A 20,436-nucleotide genomic window follows, 5' to 3' on the forward strand; every position below is an offset into this window, starting at 1 on the left:
GTAAGTATTGATAAAATCTACTGGAAGTTTTAAGTCCAGTGGTTCCCAACTTCAGGGTCAGGCTCATTAAAAGAGTCGCCAAATAAATGTGGTTAATGGGTTAACAGATGATTAATTTAAAAGGAAATACAAGAAAGCAAAGTTCTGATACACACATCTGTCTTTTCCTTACTTTAACCTTTGCTTTTTCTGTGAGATGTTTGAGTTTTCGGCCTCAGACAGTTAAATGAAACCATGTTCAGAGCAGACTGCTGTGAGTTGAAGTTGTAAACCTGCTGTAAGAAACTGCTGCAGCCAACGTGAGCACAGTTTTATTAAATGTAACCAAACCTAGAAAGTAGTTTTCCTGTGAACGGCTCTTATGTGTAGCTCTCCTGTAGCTCTGCGCTGAGCTGTCAGCACCACCGCATGTGTGTCATGAATACTGTGTCAATAAAGCTACAACAGCAACCCTTGTTCACAAACTCACACACACATAGTGGCAGTGCTTGGGAGCAAATTTCAGATGAATGAATGAGTTGGACAGAGTTTGTGTTTAAAAATACCTGCAGTCTCCTGAGGAGGAAAACCTGAGAGCTGCTCTGTTCTGTTTCCACTGCAGGGTGAGTTTGGTGGAAAATGTTTGGATTTTAATTACAGTACACAGGTTTAATTTAGCACTTGAAGTTATCAGATCAGTGTAGCAGCTTAGTTGATTAGCTTAAGTTACATTCACCAATTTCATTATAATATCCCAACACCAAGATTTCATTACTACTGCTGGTACTTACAGTAAGTGATTAAAGAAGTATTTACATCTTTACTTCTATAGAAGTAGCAAAGTGCAATAAAATACAGTCCTACAACAAGTACAAGTGATGCATTGAAATACATTTAACTAAAAATGTAATGAGCATGTTTATAATAAAGTATTGCTCAGGTATTAATGTGTAATTAGCAACTGCCCTGTTGTACATGTAGCTGGTCCAGGTGGAGCAAATTGTTTGTAATGTAATGTAATGTTTAATCTGGAATAATACATCACATCTCACCAGCACTTAAACTTGAGACATGATGACACAGGTAACACTTTTATAAAATAAACATTTACAGTAAAGATTTGAACAATTGAATGACAGTGCTTTAAATGAAAAGTTCTGAATGTGTTATACATGTACATAAAGAAACAACAAAACGGCAAATAAATAAATTACATCAAGTCAAATAGCCTAATGTACAAGTTTTATACAATTTTATTTCAATTCTCCAGTATTACACAGCTTTTTACTCTTATGTCTGTCATCAGTTTTACAGATTTTAATAACTATTTAAATCAATTAAAGAAAAACAAAGCAGATGTACAGAATAGTTTCATGACTATATTCTTTGTTTTGCATGATCATACCAAATAGAGGCTGTAAATGATTAGATTTGTAACTATCAAGCTAAAAATGAATATATACGCCATTACATTGCATGAGAAAAATATATGGCCTGTATCTTTTTAAAGCTTCCAAACTAGGTTTCACTGTGCACCACCTTGCATTTACGAGCTAACTTAAGTTAGTTTTGCCCAAATAATTTGATTGTTCATGATGGAGCTCTGAGACCAACTGGTCACGCTGCCCCCAAGTGTCTGAAGAGCTCAACGACTTCAGCTGTCACCGCTGATAACAACTGGTACATGAGTAGTCGCCGTAAGTAATGCCTGTCGACGTGACACAACTTTAACGTATCATAATATAAAATATATGTACGACTTGATCAACACTGTGATAATATCCAAATCAGAAGATATAAATACACCGTGTTATGTCCAAAATATAACCGAAGGTAATTTAATGGTGATATTTTCAGTTAGGCATAATTTGTGGACCGCAATATGAAAGGGTCCTTCTGCGGTTCACACGGAAACCAACGCTAATGACCGATGTTTGTTTTGCTACAATTAGCAGGTAAACCTCATCATTTTACAACAATATTTACGCGAAAATGAAAATCACCACAGAGGATTTTATTACATATACTACTGTAAGTTTACACTATGACGACTTTACATACACCAGCTGTCAGCTGAACGCTGTCAAAACGTTTGTTTACATTTGTTCAGTGCGTGCAGTCAAGTGGCCTAGCTAAACGCGTTAGCTATGCTAATGCTAACTCTGTTTTTGTTGCGAATTTGTATGTTAACGTTACAAGTTATATGCAGTACCATCAAACGGATTGACTTCTTGAATATTATAACGTATTATTCTTCAGCTATATAGTTCGCATGAGCGGTAGCTAACGTTACCATGCTAAACGCGGTAATGCAGCTAGGCTAAGTGGCTAACCTACGGTATAGCGAAGCTGCTGCGTGGGTGTGTGTCAGTAAAATGCTAGAAGTGGATTTATGCTTGCAGAGTTGAAATGTAGCTCGCTTTGCTGCCCAGATTTTCCTGAACACCGTTAAAGATATCTGACGGTATCTGGTATTAACCAAGTGAGGTAAATGACGCCTCTGACTGGACTTACTCGATAAAAATGAGAAAAAAACGTGTTTATAGAACCTTTTCAAACTAGAGGGAAAGTGCCGTTAAGGAAAAAATACACACAAAAGCATATATTAACATAAAGTGTAATGGTAACCCTTGTGTAAATGTACATGCTAATAATAGGTCATTCTTTACTATATATACATTCAAATAACAATCGTCATCAAATCTGAAAAAATAATTTGCTTCTTTGCAATAAAAACATTTTTTTTTTATCATGCCCAGATGTGCTGCTATAAAAACTTTTTTAGACTAAAACATATAACCTTAGATCTGTTAAAAAGTATTCCATCTGTTGCACAAAATGACTTTTAACCAGTTTTGTAAGGTGCTGCAGCTGCAGTACCTCATCCAGGTTGCCAGAATGTTTTTTACTTGTATTGTTCTTTTTAAAAAGACTAGCATCATTTATCATTTTATAATATGTGCTTATTTTAAAAAATCAAATCAACAAGGTGATTGACAGAGATGTTACTGTCCACCAGCGTGTTTTGGATCAGGAAAAAACTGATGTTTTCTATCATGCAACAGAGAGAATATGAATTAACAGGTGGTTACATGAGGCTTTTAGAAATGTGATTAGGACAACGGATACTGTTATTAAACAACCTTTTCCCTCTGTCTTTCTTCAGTATGCCTGCTGAACGCAAGTGCTCAGTAAACATGGATGAGAAAGACGTTAGCTCCTTCAGCAACAAGGAGAAAGAAAAGGACAGAGATGGTGAGAGAAGACCAGCATCTGCTCGGGACAAAGCAAAGGAAGAGGCCAAAATGAGCGGTAAAAAAGACAGTGGCAAGGAGGAGAAGAGAAAGCGCCTAGAGGAAGAAAAGAAGAAGAAGGAGGAAAAGGAGCGGAGAAAGAAGGAGGAGGAGAAACAGAAAGCCGACGAGGAACAGAAGAAGAAAGAGGAGGAGGAGAAGAGACAGCAGGAGGAGCAGGAGAAGAAGCTGCAAGAGGAGGAAGCCAAAAGGCAACGTGAAGAGGAGGCAGCTCTCCTGAAGTGAGTGGTGGTGAACTTTGTTGTCATATTTAACTGTCATTATCAACTTCCTCCTTCCTTTAAATTTGATTCACTTTTGCAACGACATGCTAGCTGGACACGCCGGATTACAGCGACTATGCTAAACTAAAGCTAACCGCGGCGTTTCTAGATTAGGACAATGGCTGGGTCGGCTAAAAAACGCTTTCGCTCACTCATCCAACTCTAGGGACTGCGTGGAGTGACTCAATTTCACCTAGGGGTGGCGTATTCCTTTAAACTTCCTACGGCCTTTGTACTAATTTTATGACATGAAAGCCTCTTTTTCTGTTGTCTGTTCTGTTAGTATAATTGTATATCTTATCCATTTAACCTAATTTCTGCAGGGAGAAGGAGGAGGGGCATCAGCTGCACCAGGAGGCCTGGGAGCGCCATCAGTGCAGGAAGGAACTCCGCAACAAGAACCAGAACGCCCAAGAGGGTCGACCCGAAGAGGCCTTCTTCAGCCGACTGGACTCGAGCCTTAAAAAGAACACTGCCTTTGTCAAGAAGCTGCGTACACTCACTGAACAGCAGCGAGACTCGCTCTCCAATGACTTTTCCTCACTGAACCTCAGCAAGTACATTGGCGAGGCCGTGAGCTCCGTCGTGGAAGCCAAGCTGAAGATCTCTGACGTCGGCTGTGCAGTCCACCTCTGCTCGCTCTTCCACCAGCGCTACACCGAGTTCGCTCCCTTACTGTTGCAGTCGTGGAAGAAGCACTTTGAAGCAAGGAAGGAAGACAAGGCGCCCAACGTGAGCAAGCTGCGCACAGACCTGCGCTTTATTGCTGAGCTCACCATCGTTGGGCTCTTCACGGACAAAGAGGGCCTTTCGCTTATTTATGAGCAGCTGAAGAACATTATCGGGACTGACAGGGAGACACACACTCACGTGTCAGTGGTAATCAGCTTCTGTAAGCACTGTGGGGATGATATTGCTGGTCTGGTGCCCCGTAAGGTGAAACTGGCTGCTGAGAAGTTCAGCCTGACCTTCCCTCCGAGCGAGATAATCAGCACGGAGAAGCAGCAGCCCTTCCAGAACCTGCTGAGGGAATACTTCACCTCCCTCACCAAACACCTGAAGAAGGACCACCGGGAGCTGCAGAACACTGAGAGGCAGAACAGGTGAGTGTCTGAGCACTGGTGATGTTTCCAGCTTTTGTTTTTAATTATGGTAATGATAACCTCCTAAACTTTTCTTCTCTTCAGACGTATCCTACATTCCAAAGGGGAGCTGAGTGAGGACAGACACAAGCAGTATGAAGAGTTTGCCACTTCCTACCAGAAGCTGCTGGCCAACACTCAGTCCCTGGCTGATCTGCTTGATGAGAACATGCCAGAGCTGCCTCAGGACAAGACAGTGCAGGAGGGTGTGTGACTTTACTTTTCCAGGATTGGAAACATTTGTTTATATTTCAGCAGGTGTGCATCATAGCTTTTTTTAGTCAGTAATGTTGTCTTCTCCCTGCTGTCTCAGAACACGGTCCTGGCATTGATATTTTCACCCCTGGTAAACCCGGAGAGTATGACCTGGAGGGAGGGATCTGGGAAGATGAAGACGCTCGTAACTTTTATGAGAACTTGGTGGACCTGAAGGCTTTCGTTCCTGCCATCCTCTTCAAGGACAACGAGAAGAGTGGACAGGGTAAAGACAAGGACGATGGCAAAGGTAAATATATTACCCCACAGACTGATGAGGAAAGACATTACACAGAGTTTCATTCTGACTGTGCTGCTGTCGCTGTCTGGGTCAGATGGCAGAGACGGGAAGGATTCAGCCAGTACCACAGAGGAACTGGAGCTGGAGCTGGAGGCGCTGGACATCACAGATGAACCTCTTGAACTTGAGGGAGCAGACGAGGCTGAAAACGAAGAACTGGCCAAGAAACTACTGGATGAGCAAGGTAAACATGAACCTCCGTCAGAAATCTACCTCTGTACTAATATGATGTTGAGACGATAATGAAGTTTATGTAAAAGTTGTGATGAAAGTCTCATTAGAACTGAACCAGTAACAACATGACTCGAGCCTATATTGAAATTGAAAAATTACCCTTCTATTACAATATTAATTAGAAGTCATAGTTAGTTTTAGGAGTTTTATTTAAGTGATTTTTTCTTCAATATTTATTTCTGTGTATGTTTAGAACAAGAGGATGAGGAGGCCAACACAGGCTCCCACCTGAAGCTCATCGTGGACGCCTTCATCCAGCAGCTTCCCAACTGTGTCAACAGAGACCTCATAGACAAGGTGACGAGAAACAGAAGAATAACAATGATGAACGTGGTGTCCATATTGTTATCAAATTAAAAAGGCCTGCTTTGTACTGAGATGATTTCCCGATGATTAGTTTTCCAGCTAGATTTTGAGCTCTTAAATAAAATACAGTGTTACAAATGAGTAATGGGAGGTTGAAGAACTTAATTTATGAGCTCTGTGTCGACTCCTGCAGGCTGCCATGGACTTCTGCATGAACATGAACACCAAATCTAACAGGAGGAAGCTTGTGCGAGCCCTCTTCACTGTCCCCCGGCAGAGGTAAGGCTGTGCAACATATATCCTTTCTTTACCAACAAGAAAAATATCGACAGCTTTATCCTATAACTTCAAGCTCCACCAGGGGGTGCTATCATCATTATTAATGGTCTGCAGGTGAGGGGAGCGCTGACTCTTTCTCCTCTTCCAGGTTGGATCTTCTGCCCTTCTACTCTCGCCTGGTGGCAACTCTTCATCCCTGCATGTCAGACGTGGCTGAGGACCTCTGCTCCATGCTGAAGGGAGACTTCAGGTTCCATGTAGGTCGTCTGTTGTTGTGTCTGACTGATACGCTTCAAATCAAACACATGAGTCGAGTGAAGTGGCATGAACAAATCTTTTTTTCTTTTTATTCAAACTCCATGTCCAGTTCTTATTGTGCTTTGAATGTTGGTGTTCACAGAGTCTGCACAAACAAACCATCAGAACTCTAATTTTGGTACTTATGTCTGTGCTGTAGATTCGGAAGAAGGACCAGATCAACATCGAGACAAAGAATAAAACGGTCCGATTCATCGGGGAACTGGCCAAGTTCAAGATGTTCTCAAAAACAGACACGCTTCATTGTCTCAAGGTGGGTGGAAAGACTCTGTCTCAGGGTGATGTGAGGGAATGTCTGTGTGTGTTTAGTTTCCTGTTTGTGTAACACACACACACACACTGTTGCCAAATCCCCTTTGACTGTAGATGAGAAGATAAGCCTGAGATTTGAATATGAGAAAAAACTTACAGTGATGGTAGTTAAAAAAAAAACCTGACCTGCACTCTCATTACAGAGAGCGCTGACTCTACTGCATTATCTTCAACATTTGAGTTTAGCACCTTTTTTGGAGACGATTAACTGTAAAATATTAAAGCTGAGGAGCCCCAATATTTTTTAAGAAAATGAGCCTGAAACTATGAATGTGCATGTTTTTCTCCTGACAGATGCTGCTGTCTGATTTCACCCATCACCACATCGAGATGGCGTGCACGTTGCTGGAGACCTGCGGACGCTTCCTCTTCAGATCCCCCGACTCTCACCTGCGTACCAGCGTCTTACTGGTTCGTACACATCACCATCATCAGCACAATAATACAACACATGAGAGACAAACAGCTAATAGGGGAAATGTTGAGACATGAGAGCAGATTTGCTCAGGTTTCATACAAAGTCTTGCAAGTCTGGAAAATGCTTAAACGTTTAGATTGAATTTACTCTTAAACCTGTGCAAACCCTGTTGATAGTAAATAAACTTGTTTTACGTCTTGTTTTAATATGAACAGCTGATATTTATCTTTGTTTCAGGAGCAAATGATGCGCAAAAAGCAGGCGCAGCATCTTGACGCCCGCTACGTGACGATGGTGGAGAACGCCTATTACTACTGCAACCCGCCGCCTGTGGAGAAGACGGTGAAGAAGAAGAGGCCGCCGCTGCAGGAGTACATCCGCAAGCTGCTCTACAAGGACCTGTCCAAGGTCACAACAGAGAAGGTGCTCAGGCAGATGCGTAAGCTGCCCTGGCAGGACCCCGAGGTGAAGAGCTACCTGATCTGCTGCATGGTCAACATCTGGAACGTCAAGTACAACAGCATCCACTGTGTGGCCAACCTGCTGGCCGGCCTGGTGGCCTACCAGGAGGACGTGGGCATCCATGTGGTGGACGGAGTGCTGGAGGACATCCGGCTGGGCATGGAGGTGAGGAGACAAGGAAGTGATGTAGAAACGCTTATGTAACCAACAATAGATGATGAGTGACAGCAGTCAGAGGACAGGAAGATAAATAAACCAGTTGCTAATCTTGACTGACATTTCTGACATTTTAGATTGAAGAGGAAATCTTTGTTGTTACTGTGAAGAACACTGTTACATGTTGCAGGACACGTGAGAAGGTTGACTGACTCCATGCTGAACTCAAGCCAAGTGTTTTTGCACAATGTTTCAAACTGTTTCACAAAGCAAATTCAGAGCGTCAACATTTAAAAATGTCTTCCTCCTCCTCTGTCTGTTCTCAGGTGAACCAGCCCAAGTTCAACCAGCGGCGGATCAGCAGCGCCAAGTTCCTGGGCGAGCTCTACAACTACCGCATGGTGGAGTCAGCCGTCATCTTCCGCACCCTCTTCTCCTTCATCTCCTTCGGGGTGAACCAGGACGGCAGCCCCAGCTCGCTGGACCCTCCGGAGCACCTGTTCCGCATCCGCCTGGTGTGCACGCTGCTCGACACCTGCGGCCAGTATTTCGACCGCGGCTCCAGCAAGAGGAAGCTGGACTGTTTCCTCATCTACTTCCAGGTATGTCTGCTCCTCATGTTGACCCATATGCTTCAAAGTTTCCTCTGATGCCATTTTAATCTTTATTTCAACCTTGTTCTAATGCTTCAGGAGGGAGACATTTGGCTGTTGCACTGTTAAATCCTTAAAGCCCCAAATAAAGTGTTTTTCTCTCTGGCTTTCTGGTCAAATAAAGGGTACAGTAATAAAATGATGTTGTGTGCTGCAGCGCTACATCTGGTGGAAGAAGAGCATCGATGTTTGGACCAAAGACCACCCGTTCCCCATCGACATCGACTACATGATCAGTGACACGCTGGAGCTGCTGCGGCCCAAGATGAGGCTCAGTTGTTCCCTGGAGGAGGCCACCAAACAGGTCACCGATCTGGAGAGGGAGGTGCTCGTCAAACTAGGTACGAGTCACACAGCGTGCACGTATCTAAAAATGAATGTGACAGGCAGTAGTCGAATTCCGGTGTGTAATTAGTGGAAGTGAAGGATGTTTCTGTAGCCGCCGGTCTCACTGGTTGAGCCGCTCTCTGTCGTCCCGGCTGAGCAGCATTCCCCGGTGTGTAGGAGGACGATCACTCCTCGCTCGGCTTTATCAGTTCATAGAAACACACACATACCAAACACACACAGTCACTGGCAGGGCCCTGTCGGTACGAAGTTCAGGAATGATAATTGTGAATTAAACTGAATGACGTTCGTCGCAGAGTTTCTCTGTGTAGACAGTTTATTTTTAATAGATTTGTCACCACCAAAAATGCTGTTTATATTGTTGTGTTGCTTTATGAGTCGACCGATAGAAATGTCGTCTTCAAATATTTAGGTAATCATTATTCACAAGTCTTTAAATATGCAAAGAAACATTCTGTGGTTTCAGCTTCTCACACGTGAGGAGTTTTTTTTTATGTCTTTGTGTTTTGGACTGTTTGTTAAGAAACGTGCAGATGTCTCCTCCCTCCTCTGAGAACTTGTGACAGCCCTCGCTCTGTGTTGTCGCAAATTGTTTCAGTGGTTCGTGCGTTCACCTCACAGCACGAAGGGTCACGTCCCACCCCGGGCTGAGGCCGTAACACCTCGAAGGAATTTCTTCAAGTTTGACACAGTGTCCACCTTCGCATGAACGATTAGACTTTTTGGGGTCAGAGGTCACTGTGACCTCACAACCTGGAGGGAATTTCCTCAAATTTGTAAGCACTCACAAATAAGTGGATGCTACTTTTTAAGAATGCTTAGCAGCAGAAACGGACGTGTAACAGCCCGAGGGCTTCTTCGACTTATTTCATGTCTTCTGTCAAATGTGGGCTAAAACATTTTGCTCATATTGAGCTTCGGGTGATTGTCTAGTTCAAACACAAAATGTAAAGTTGCCGTAAGTCTGAGCAGCGGGAATGATTGCAACAACCAATAACTCCTTAAGTGAATCTACAGGTATGTAATTAAAGCTGTCCTTTAATACGATGCCTGAGCTCTGCTGGAGAGTTCGTGTGAGAGGAGGAAGAAGGAAACTCAGCAGGTGTTTCTCACAGGAACACCGTCTTTGTTGAACAGTTTCAAGGTGTTTACCTGGAATGTAAACACACCTCCACCCTCAGACAGTGACGCTGTGAGACTGAAGTACTCGGATATATCAGTGTAAAATACTCTATTACAAGTTAAAGTCCTGCAGAGTGTATATGACATTATTAGATTGTTCTTTCTGATGCAACAGTGTAAGAGCAGCATTTCTATGGGGAAGCTGCTGGAGGTGGAGCTAGTTTGAATTACTTTAAATTCAGGTAGTTAGTTTCTATTCTTTTTGCAGTCCTTCCAAAAAAGACAATATTCCTACAAATACTTCCTTTAGATGCAGCCATATAAACCCGATTAACAACTACAGCCTCCCTCTTTTTATTCATTCAGTCATCTTCTTGAAAAGTTTGGCGTTTGGATACTTTAAAAACCCAGAATTTGTTGATATCCAAGTCTTTGATAACGTTTAAAAGCAAGAAACGTGGGCTGTTCTTGTGTGCAAACTGCCGCTCCTACAACTCGAATAATACCAGGATGTTCCTTGTGTGTAACTGGGGTCAAACATCAGGAACAAAGTTTTTGGAAATGGAAAAAACTTCAGTACAAGTAGCTTAAAACTGCCTTTAAGGAAATGACTTGAGTTAATTTTGCTTCCTCCACCGGTGTGTGTGTGCGTGTGCGTGTGTGTGTGTGTGTGTGTGTGTGTGTGTGTGTTTGCATGCGTGCGTGCGTGCGTGCGTGCGTGTGGTGGAGAAAGTGATTGATGAGGCTGATGGAGGCCCCTTTAAGCCAACAGTGGTTCCATTGTTTTACCTTGAATACTTGAACCAGGATCAGACATTCCTCAGATCCTGAGTCACACAGAACCAGATCTTCAGCTTCGGGCCGCCTGACTTCATTACTTTGCTGTCACACGGCGGCATGATTACGCTCTGTAATTGCTTGTACCTATCATGCATGTAACAGACTAATGAAACAATAACTCCCTCCTGAATATTTGATCTATTTATAACTGAAGCTTTTGTTGCTGCTCTCAACTCGGGTTTGGCTCCGATTACGTGATTAAAATCTGTCATAACCACCTTTTGTGTAATCTGATTTTCTCTGCAGAATATCATGTTTTAGAGATTAATTTTCCCTGCTTGTTATTAAACATGTCACGCTGTGTGTCTTCACAAAGGCCTGGCCATGGAGAAGGACGGCCGCTCCAGCGCCATGAGCGAAGGCGACGGTCTCGACGAGGAGGACGACGACGACGGCGATGACGAGGAGGGAGGCGCTGAGACTGAGGAGCAGTCGGGCAACGAGAGCGAGATGAACGAACAGGAAGAAGACGTGAGTCAGTTTGTTGACGATGACTTAACTGTCCCAGACTTCATCCCGTCTGTCCACTGAAGTGACGCGATTACCTCACAATTACATGACAATTGAAACTCTGTGAACTCTGTTTTGTTGTTCTTGTTCGGGTGGAGAATCTTCTGAAACTATATTTAGAGCGTCAGGAGAGACAAAAGGTGAGGACACACCATGGGAATGTTGATCTGACTGTGAAACTGAGGAGCATGTCTTAAATTTGGCTCCTGTTTTGGCCTTTTCAGCCCCGAATGTTTCCACTAGTTGTTATGAAGTAGCTGCATTTTTTTGGACACAACTCTTGCTAACATGACTTCTTCCAAACGAGAATACGTCTGATAGAAAGTTGTGACACTGGTGAGGAAACAACAGCCTCAAGGGGATTTTTGTTTATTTTTCTGCTTCTCTTCTGCTGCAGTCAGAGTGATTTCAAGCGGCTGACGGGGGCCTGGCCCAGTGTGTCAGGTCAACTATTAAACTGATTGTCAGCTAATCTGAAAATTGAATAATTAGTCTATTTTAAAGGAAGAACAAAATTTCTTTGCCTAGTGGACAAAACAAGACATTTGAAGAAACACTGATCAACATTTTATAGCCCAAACTAATCAGACTGTAGGTCACAGCTCTGGTATTGTGTGTTGAATGTTAGATCTCTGCTTTAACCCTTTAGGCGCTGGGGTTTAATTTAAAAAATACTAGATTTTGACATCTAAATTTCAGAAGGCTCTGGCTTGAAAATGGTTTGAGATAGAGACAAAGTGTAAATGAGACAAATATTGAGAATGACCTAAAGTTTATCTTGGAAGTAAATTTCCCCATCTAATTTGCATATTATGACGTCATATGGTGGTGGCCATGTTGGATTATGTCATTTCCATGAAATACCTGATATTTTGAAAGAGAGTTGAACTTATTTCATCATATTCATCCCCTCCATCCATTTGTTATGTTGTCCACACATCAAGTGAACAGGGAAGAAGTAAATTCTAAGCCAACAGTTGTAAATTTAGAACTATTACTACACCACAAAACTCATGTAAACAGTATGCGTTTTCTTTTTTTTACCCACCACAACCCAGGACACTTTTTCTTTTTCTTGTCTTTTTTTCTTTCCCTTTTCTTGTTTTCTCTTCTCTTCATTATTATTATTATTATTATTATTATTATTATTATTATTATTATTATTATTATTATTATTATTATATAACAGTAGGCATCTTTCAGCTGTAGAGGCCTTATCTGTGCCCATCTACCAGATAAAAGTTTGCAGTATTTGTAGAATGTGGAGCCTGTCATGGCAAGGCACACAGAGAATAAGAACTATAGCTCTGTCACCACGATATCCATGAACACTAACGCTGGTCCCAGCGCTGTTCTCACCACCACCGCTACTTTTACTACATCCATTCACTCCCCTACTGATACGAGTTCGTGTATCATTTCCATTCCCACCTATGTTGGGCAAAGGGTCGTATGTTTGTGCTTGTGCATGTTCCTCGCTCTGCGCGGCAGCGCCATTGCTATACAAAGACGCACCGCGACTAGCAAGCTTACTAATCGCCCGACCGTCATCTCCCAAAGTTAGATTTTCCATTTCAGAATCAGAATCAGCGAATGGGAGCTCAATCACTTCCCTACGTGTCAACTATTTGCTTGCTATTGTCGTTTATTTCGTCTCAATAACTTCTAAATCCACCATTGCCGCTTCAGCGGAATAGCTCCGTTGCGCGCTGTCTCCGGTCTCTCATCCAACAGTTTGCATGGGACTTCCTCGAACATTTTGCATTGAAGCATGACGTATTTATGAGCTAAGGTCTAAGTAAGAGATGTCTGCTAGCTAGTGGTGAGGAGTATGAACGACATGTAACCCCCCGTTAGGAGAAAACAGCTGTTTTGTTGAGTACAGTGCTGTGTCGCAAATTTGCGACTTTGGCGCTTAAAGGGTTAAATCAGACCGGGTGAATAATTTCAGCTCACTTACAGTAAAGTTCAGAATGAGAGGAAACGGCTGATTCAAATAGATAATAAAGAGTATGTTCCTCTTCCTCTGTCTTTGCGAAACCCAGAAACATCTTATCGTCCTCGTCTCGCTGTCAGTTAATAACCTGCGAGTCTGTTTTGTTTTTTCTACAGGAAGGGTCGGAGAACGAAGAAGAGGAGAGGGAGGAAGAGGAGGAAGAGAACACAGACTATCTGACTGACTCCAATAAAGAAAATGAGACAGATGAGGAGAACAATGTAAGATGATGATGAACGTATAAATCTGCCTAAAACTGTCTTTTAACATCTGTTTTAATCACTGTCATGAACACGGGATGAGTGATGGTGGATGTCGACACAGACCTGTTTTTGACGCACGCTATCATTATCTCGTCTCTGGTAGGAATAAATTTAGCTGTTAGAAAAACACTGATTACTCGAGGAGACAGAGGTGTTAGTTTAAAGATTTGTCAGTGCTGTCATGTTGATTTGCTCTCTGTGTGTAGGAGGTTACGATCCGCGGCGGTGGACTGAAGCACGTTGCCTGCGCCGAGGACGAGGACTTCATTCAGGCTCTGGATAAGATGATGCTGGAGAACCTGCAGGTAGGAAAACCATGAGCACAATGAACAGCTTTGTGTTTACTGTCATAAAGGAACTTCCCTGACCGGCGTGTTCTGTCCCTGCAGCAGCGTAGCGGCGAGACGGTGAAGGTGCACCAGCTGGACGTGGCGATTCCTCTGCAGCTGAAGAGCCAGCTGAAGAAGGGAGGAGGAGGACAGCAGTGCATCGGGGAGGCCGAGTCCGACATCTCTGAAACCATGCAGTTCGTCATGCTGACACGCAAAGGCAACAAGCAGCAGGTAACATGTGACGGCAGCTGTAGCCACGTTCTAAATCAAATCAGCGAGTAGAAGACATTTATCTGGATACTTCAAGTCATCAGAGAGATAAAAAACACAGCTGAACATTTACTACAAGTCCAGCTCCTTCCATCTTTCATGCTTCCCTTCGTGGCTGTTTTGGCTGCATGTATGTAGGTTTGATCCCAACAAAAATACAACATAACGAACAACACGTGATAACATATGACAGTCGATCATGAACCCTTTTGTAGACAAAAATAACACAATACTGGCACAATAAAGACCCTTTTGTCTCCGCTTTTGCTTGTGCGACACTGACAACAGCAGCATAATGTCGCCACTTCCTTATTTTCCTGCGTCGTGCGGCTTCACATCCAACTCAGAGCGTTTCAGAAGCGTGAGCGTGATGCCTGCTTGATATTGTTGAGTTGCTTAGACTATTTGTTTTGTCATGTTTTCTCCTGTGGTTGACACATGTTTGTCAGTTTAAAAGACAACTTTTCAACCATGCAACATGCAGCGACACGCCTGATTGAACCACAAGCTTTGTCTGCGACGTCCACAGTCAGCTCCGGCAGTCATGTTGCGGGTAGAACGTGAGGCAGACGCACCCGATGGAATCCAGGGCTAACACAAAAGCGTTGGCGTTTGATTTGATGTTTCACACCCACGTTGAGAAGTGCTTTCTAAACAATGGGACAGATATAGATACCAATCATTCACCGCCTCTGTTCTACGGCGATTGATCTCATCGTATCCACAAGAGCGTAAAGAGCTCCTGGACCTCGTTGTCTCCAGAACTTGAAGGCGTTTTCAGGTTCTGTTCCTTTTCTTTGAGTTAGCTGCTAACTGCTGCTAACCGCTTTAAAAATCTCCTGCTTGTGGGTCGCTCACATAACGCATCTCCAAAACGTCCCGCCGGCTCACCAGCTCACCTCTTTTCTGCTCTGTCACTTCACCTGCTGTCAGCTCAGAGGCGGAACAACGATGATCTGCCTATTCTCCCTTTGTTGCTTAAAGACTGAGGTGAATTAAAGATGCAACCGTCCTGCCTTGGACCAACGAAGGACTCATTACAAAACAAAACAAATCCTGGTCACATGTAGTCGTTAAGATGAGTAAAACAAACCACACCATTTAAAATAAAGGAGGAACAAAGTCGAGGGGCACAAAATGTAAATTAAACTCCTCATAAATCCAGAACATAGAGAAAGAATGAAGCAGATTTTCATTATAAAATGGAGAATAATCATTTCTGTCTGTGTATTTGTTAAACAGTGAGGCCAGACTTCATAAAACTTCTTGGTATTTATTAGTCTTTGAGATTAAAGATTCAAAAGACGCCCATCAATCATTTCAACCATCAGTCAAAAACGGGTTAGTCTGATTCCTCCAGTGGTGAAGAATTATCCCTGAAGCACTGAGAGCTTCATCGCCCCTTTTAGTTTTACCGTCTCAGGACCGAGACGTGTTGGCGGACGACGCAGGAACACGACTGCAGTGAAGTTTTAATAAACCGCAAACAGATGTTTGCGGTTTATTAGTCAGATCTGTCAGGAGCAGAGCGCCGATACACTCTGACCGTCTCGCACAGAAACTCACTCACACACTCGCCTCAGTCGAACTGAGCCCAGGAATAATATTGACTCTGGACTGTGTGTGTGTGTGTGTGTGTGTGTGTGTGTGTGTGTGTGTGTGTGTGTTTGGGCGAGCTGCAGTGGTGGAATGTGTGGTTTGAGGGCAGAGACTGGTTCTTGTACTTCAGGGTGTGTCCAGTTTTTCTGCCAGTCGCTCGGAGGTTTCAGGCTGTTTTAAGGACGGCTGCCAGAAACACACCAGCAGACGAAGAAAAAAAAAATCACTTTTCATACGAACGTTTGAGGAGAACACAGAATATCTTTGTCAGTGTGTTAATGAGCGGATGGGAAATTACATTTCTCTCTGTAAACACACACACGGGCCTCGACAGCAGCGGGAATAAAAGCACCGTGTGTGTGTGTGTGTGTGTGTGTGTGTGTGTGTGTGTGTGTGTGTGTGGTGACTGTCCTTCCTATGTGTGTGGGACAACATGCTAACTGTAAATTAGCACTGAAAAACTCTATGAAGAGTCGGCGGTTAGCTTAGCTTAGCACAAAGACTGGAAACAAGAGGAAACTGCTAGCCTGGCTCAATCTGAGGACAATAAAATCCACCAACCAGAACATCTAAAGCTCATTAAACCTCTTTTACTCCAAAATTAGCATGTTATTGCAAGTTTGTCGAGGTGGGAACGGACAGAAAATGTACTTTGATCAAATCATTTAAGCTACATATCTTTTGTTAATGTTCGCAGATCTTGCGTATGTCATGTTGACGCGTGTGTTTTCTGGTCGGCAGTATAAGATCCTGAACGTGCCGCTGTCCTCCCACCTGGCGGCGAACCACTTCAACCAGCAGCAGGCCGAACAGGAGGAGCGCATGAGGATGAAGAAACTGACGCTGGACATCAACGAGAGGCAGGAGCAGGAGGACTACCAGGGTACGACACCACGACAGTTTCTTCGCTGTAACACAAGAAGCTGAATGTGAAGTGTTTTCTCCATACGACAGAGAACATGTGCTGTTTGGAAAAAACATTTGAAACAGTTTCCTCTGTGTGTGTTACAGAGATGATGCAGTCCCTCGCCCAGCGTCCGGCGCCAGCCAACACTAACCGGGAGCGCCGGCCTCGCTACCAGCACCCGAAAGGCGCTCCCAACGCCGACCTCATCTTCAAGACCGGAGGAAGGTGAGACGCGAGCCGCGATCACTGAAGCGCCAACACTCAAACAGACCGCAGAATGTGCCGGATGTAGGGCTCATTATCTGATTACTGTTTGCTCTGACTCCACCTCCTCGGTATCTCATGAGAAGTGCGATTAAAGAAAGGCATTAGACGAGCGAGAGACGGGACAGGAAAGACGAGCAGGATAGAGAAGCCAAAGGCGTGACGTGGAGTAGGCTAGAACAGGTCGAGACCCAGCGAGGACTTCAGTTATCAGAGATGAAGCTTCAGAAAAGTTAGTAAAACAACACAGAAAAGGTTTTGTTGATGAGTTTCTGTTTTTATTTGCACTTTTACATGATTTTCCGGTGCTAAGAGTTCAAGTCAGAAAATCTATTTTTCTGTAAAAACTGGGAATATTTGGAAATAAAGATGACTTGAAGTTTGTACTTGAACATCAGCAGCACCTTTTGTGTCTTTCTTGCGTCTGTAAAGTTGAACATCATGAACATTTTAACGCACATGTGGCGTTTGGTCAGCAGAAGTTAAATGATGAATGTAAAATAGCGGAAATTGTAACACGTCTCTTCATGTCTCTAAGTGTCTCTTCACTTATAATCTAATCACCAGTATATGACTGATTATATCACTTTGTTTTGCATTTCCATCACCTCCATGTTTATCTATTAAATGTTGCCACTTCCTACCCTCATATTTAAGCAGCTTCTTTTCCTGAAACACAACAGAAGTTGGACTGTGAGTCGTGTACTTTCAGAGTTGAAGTCTGGGCTTCTTTAAAGTAATAATCCAAAGGTTTTCATGCACATAAATATCTGTTAAGTTGTTATCTATTGTGATGATTGAGCCCACTGATTAAAGCCCTCACATTTGCTGTAATACCAAAGATGCACACTGGGTTAGCCCAGCAGTGGACGGACGGCCGGAGAGAGAAGGTGGTTCAAAACGTGACGTAACAGTTTTGTTTGTCCCGGTGTCCGCTAGTGCTGGGAGTGCACGATTAAACTTACCGTTAATGGTTGTAGCCGAACAAAGAAAGACAAAACTGATAACAGCAGAAAAGAAAAAGGTGCAAATTGCTTTCCTGAGGTGTTGTGATGGAGGCGTGGCAAAGCTGACGACCGAAGCCAAGCAGGCGACACTGGAAAAAACACTCCTGCAATCTGAAAAACTAGGAGCTTGTTTCTCACTTAAAACGTCTTTCAAAAACACACTTTGGAAAACTATTTTTGTAATCTGAGAGAAACTTCCAAACCGTGTTGGTCCAGTTTGAAATCCAGGAGCAGATGAGTGGCTCCCGTCCAATCACGTGCAGCCAATAAGTATTTGTGTGGACCTCACGTCTCTCATCCGGGAACATTTCCAACACAAAGATTTTCATCGGTACTGCTGGTTGTTCATGAAGACAACAACTCCCATCATCCCACACTGCATCTGTCTTTTACTTTTTTTTGAGTTAAAGACCCCGAGTGGCAGAAATGAGAAAAACATGATCAGAAACAGGGTTTTTGATTTCATGAGAGCTTCGAACTTGTGTTGCTGCTGCTCAGCTCGTCTACAGTAAATGTCTGCTCTCTCCTCCAGGAGACGCTGATTGGAGTCTGGTCCTGGGCTGAACGAGCGAGCGAATGAACGAGCAAGAGAGTGAGAGAGCGAGAAAGAGAAGATCGGAGGGGGAAAACCGGTCTCAACGGGGAACGAGTCCTGCAGACGCCCACTGATGCCGGGACAGACCACACCCCCCTGACCTGAACACACACTCTTACCCCCACCGAGGGGCGCGAAGTCGAGGAGGAGAGGCAAAACCAGGAGCTGGGGTCAGAGGTCAGGGGTCAGAGAGACGGCTCTCTTTCTTTTTTGTCTGTTGCCTGAGATGACGAAAAAATAAAACAACTGTTTGGACCAGAGAACGAACCACAAAGACGACTGAACACCTGACCGGCCGACTGAAGGCGAGACAGACAGGAAGTGGAGACGCATCACCTCCCGCTCAGATAAAAAGGGGGGGGGACACTTTTTTAGGAGTTAAAAAACCTGCGAGTGGACAAAAACATGACATGAGACTAGAAACGGATGTGGATATTTTTTGTTTTTGAACCCAGGAACACGTCTGGTTCAGTCGACACTGAGACGAAAGAGCGCGAGGCTCAATGCAACTTGTTCAGGAACTGTTCACACAGCGACGACGAAGAGGAGGAGGAGGCGGCGTTGATGAATCGTGTGGTTAAAAAAAGATCGTAGAGTGGCTGATTTCAGAGTGGTGTGTCACGATCAACAACAACTCATCAGCATATAATCATTTGGTAACACTCTATTTCACGTGTCTGTTATTTACTAAGAATTTCCAAGAAATAACTACAAAATCCGGCACTAATTAAATAGATTCTGTTTCTCAGTTTCAGTCAGCTTTGGCCTTTATGCTAAGCTAAGCTAAGCTAAGCTAACCGGTCGCTGGAAGCATCTTCACAGACACGTCGACGGTGTCGATCGTCTCACGTACGCAGCCGGACGAGCTGCACACCAGCAGTGACGCATCACTCTGCATCAACGTAAACGTCACTTTTTTAAACGATCGTCTTCATTCAGACTCCTGTAAAGACGCGGACACGTGATCGCTGACGGACACCTGGGTGTACATATTCTGCATTTTCGCTCTTTTTTTTTTGTTTTTTCCAGAATCGAGAGCATCTGCGTGTTAATTTTGAAGATATTCAGCTTGCTTTGATTTGAAGTTGTGACGTACTTTTGACAGAAGGATAACCGTGTGCCTGAGAGTCCTCCTCAGTGACAATATTAATTTTAGATTAATTTAACTGTCGAGCCTGTAGATGGATAAATATTCTCTGTATTCTGCTGCATGGGCCTCTTTTCTGCACCGTCTCATCCTCTGTTGTAGTGAAAGCGTCCTGCGGTGGCTCTGAGTTAGTTTTGTCTGTGTCTAGAGTCAAAACTGTTCACTCTTTTTTCCTGCAAGCAAAAAGAAAAGAAGAAAAAGAAACAGCTTTACGGCTTTTTTTGTGTCCCGGCTCATGACAGACAGATGATCAACAATAAATGTCTGAAGATGATCGCTGGTCGTCTCGTGTTTGTGGCGTTGTGTTTTGAGTGGGTGCGTCTGCGTGTCGGGGTTTAATTACAAGGCAGACGAGCAGAAGTATTTCCTCATTTTCTGCACAGTCACTCCTCCAAACACGACATATGTTAAACATTGACTGATTTAACCTGTTTACTGCCCACCTGCACTATATATCAGACACCGAGACAGGCTGAGCTCACTGGAGTCATTTTTCTTGATTGTCTTGATTTTCTTGAACTTGGCATTAAAATAAAAGTCTTCAGAAGTGGATTTAAAAGTTTACTTGAAGTAAATCTTCTTAAATCGAGGTCTTTGAGTTCAGAATTCCCTCTTTTATTCCCAGCAAAGAAGGAACGATAACACAGAAGCTTCATATTTTTATTTTGGGTGTCGACAAGAAAATCATTTACATGCTTAAAAACCCCAGGTTGGGAGAAAAGTTCATTTTTCACGCTTTGGGACTGTAGGACAGGTCGGCCGACGTCCCAGAGTGTCAGTTCTGGTGGTTCTGGTACCGACACAGTCAGTCACGTCTAAAGTTACATAATGTTGCTTTAACAGA

At 43.6% G+C, this 20,436-nt stretch overlaps 1 protein-coding gene across 6 annotated transcripts; it reads left to right on the forward strand.

The window, feature by feature from the left end:
- The first annotated feature begins 1,797 nt into the window (after positions 1–1,797).
- Positions 1,798–20,144, forward strand: upf2 (UPF2 regulator of nonsense mediated mRNA decay). Of its 6 annotated transcripts, none has more exons than XR_005078877.1 (22): positions 1,798–1,934; positions 3,146–3,514; positions 3,880–4,659; positions 4,744–4,904; positions 5,012–5,203; positions 5,289–5,438; positions 5,682–5,785; positions 5,988–6,073; positions 6,222–6,330; positions 6,531–6,644; positions 6,998–7,114; positions 7,359–7,748; positions 8,066–8,341; positions 8,550–8,733; positions 11,019–11,173; positions 13,325–13,429; positions 13,678–13,776; positions 13,861–14,034; positions 16,414–16,555; positions 16,684–16,804; positions 16,930–17,075; positions 18,383–20,144. XR_005078877.1 is itself a non-coding variant. In XM_037121479.1 (21 exons), the coding sequence occupies exons 1-21, from the start codon at positions 1,903–1,905 to the stop codon at positions 18,390–18,392; spliced, it is 3,870 nt and encodes a 1,289-aa protein (XP_036977374.1). In that variant the 5' UTR covers positions 1,798–1,902; the 3' UTR covers positions 18,393–20,144. The 6 variants fall into 6 exon arrangements, 4 of the variants coding, with proteins under 4 accessions (XP_036977374.1, XP_036977375.1, XP_036977373.1 ...); XR_005078878.1 differs by having other exon boundaries at positions 18,386–20,144; XM_037121479.1 differs by lacking the exon at positions 16,930–17,075.
- The last annotated feature ends 292 nt before the right edge of the window (positions 20,145–20,436 follow it).

Source organism: Acanthopagrus latus, chromosome 14 (assembly GCF_904848185.1).
Source record: "Acanthopagrus latus isolate v.2019 chromosome 14, fAcaLat1.1, whole genome shotgun sequence".
NCBI lineage: Eukaryota > Metazoa > Chordata > Actinopteri > Spariformes > Sparidae > Acanthopagrus > Acanthopagrus latus.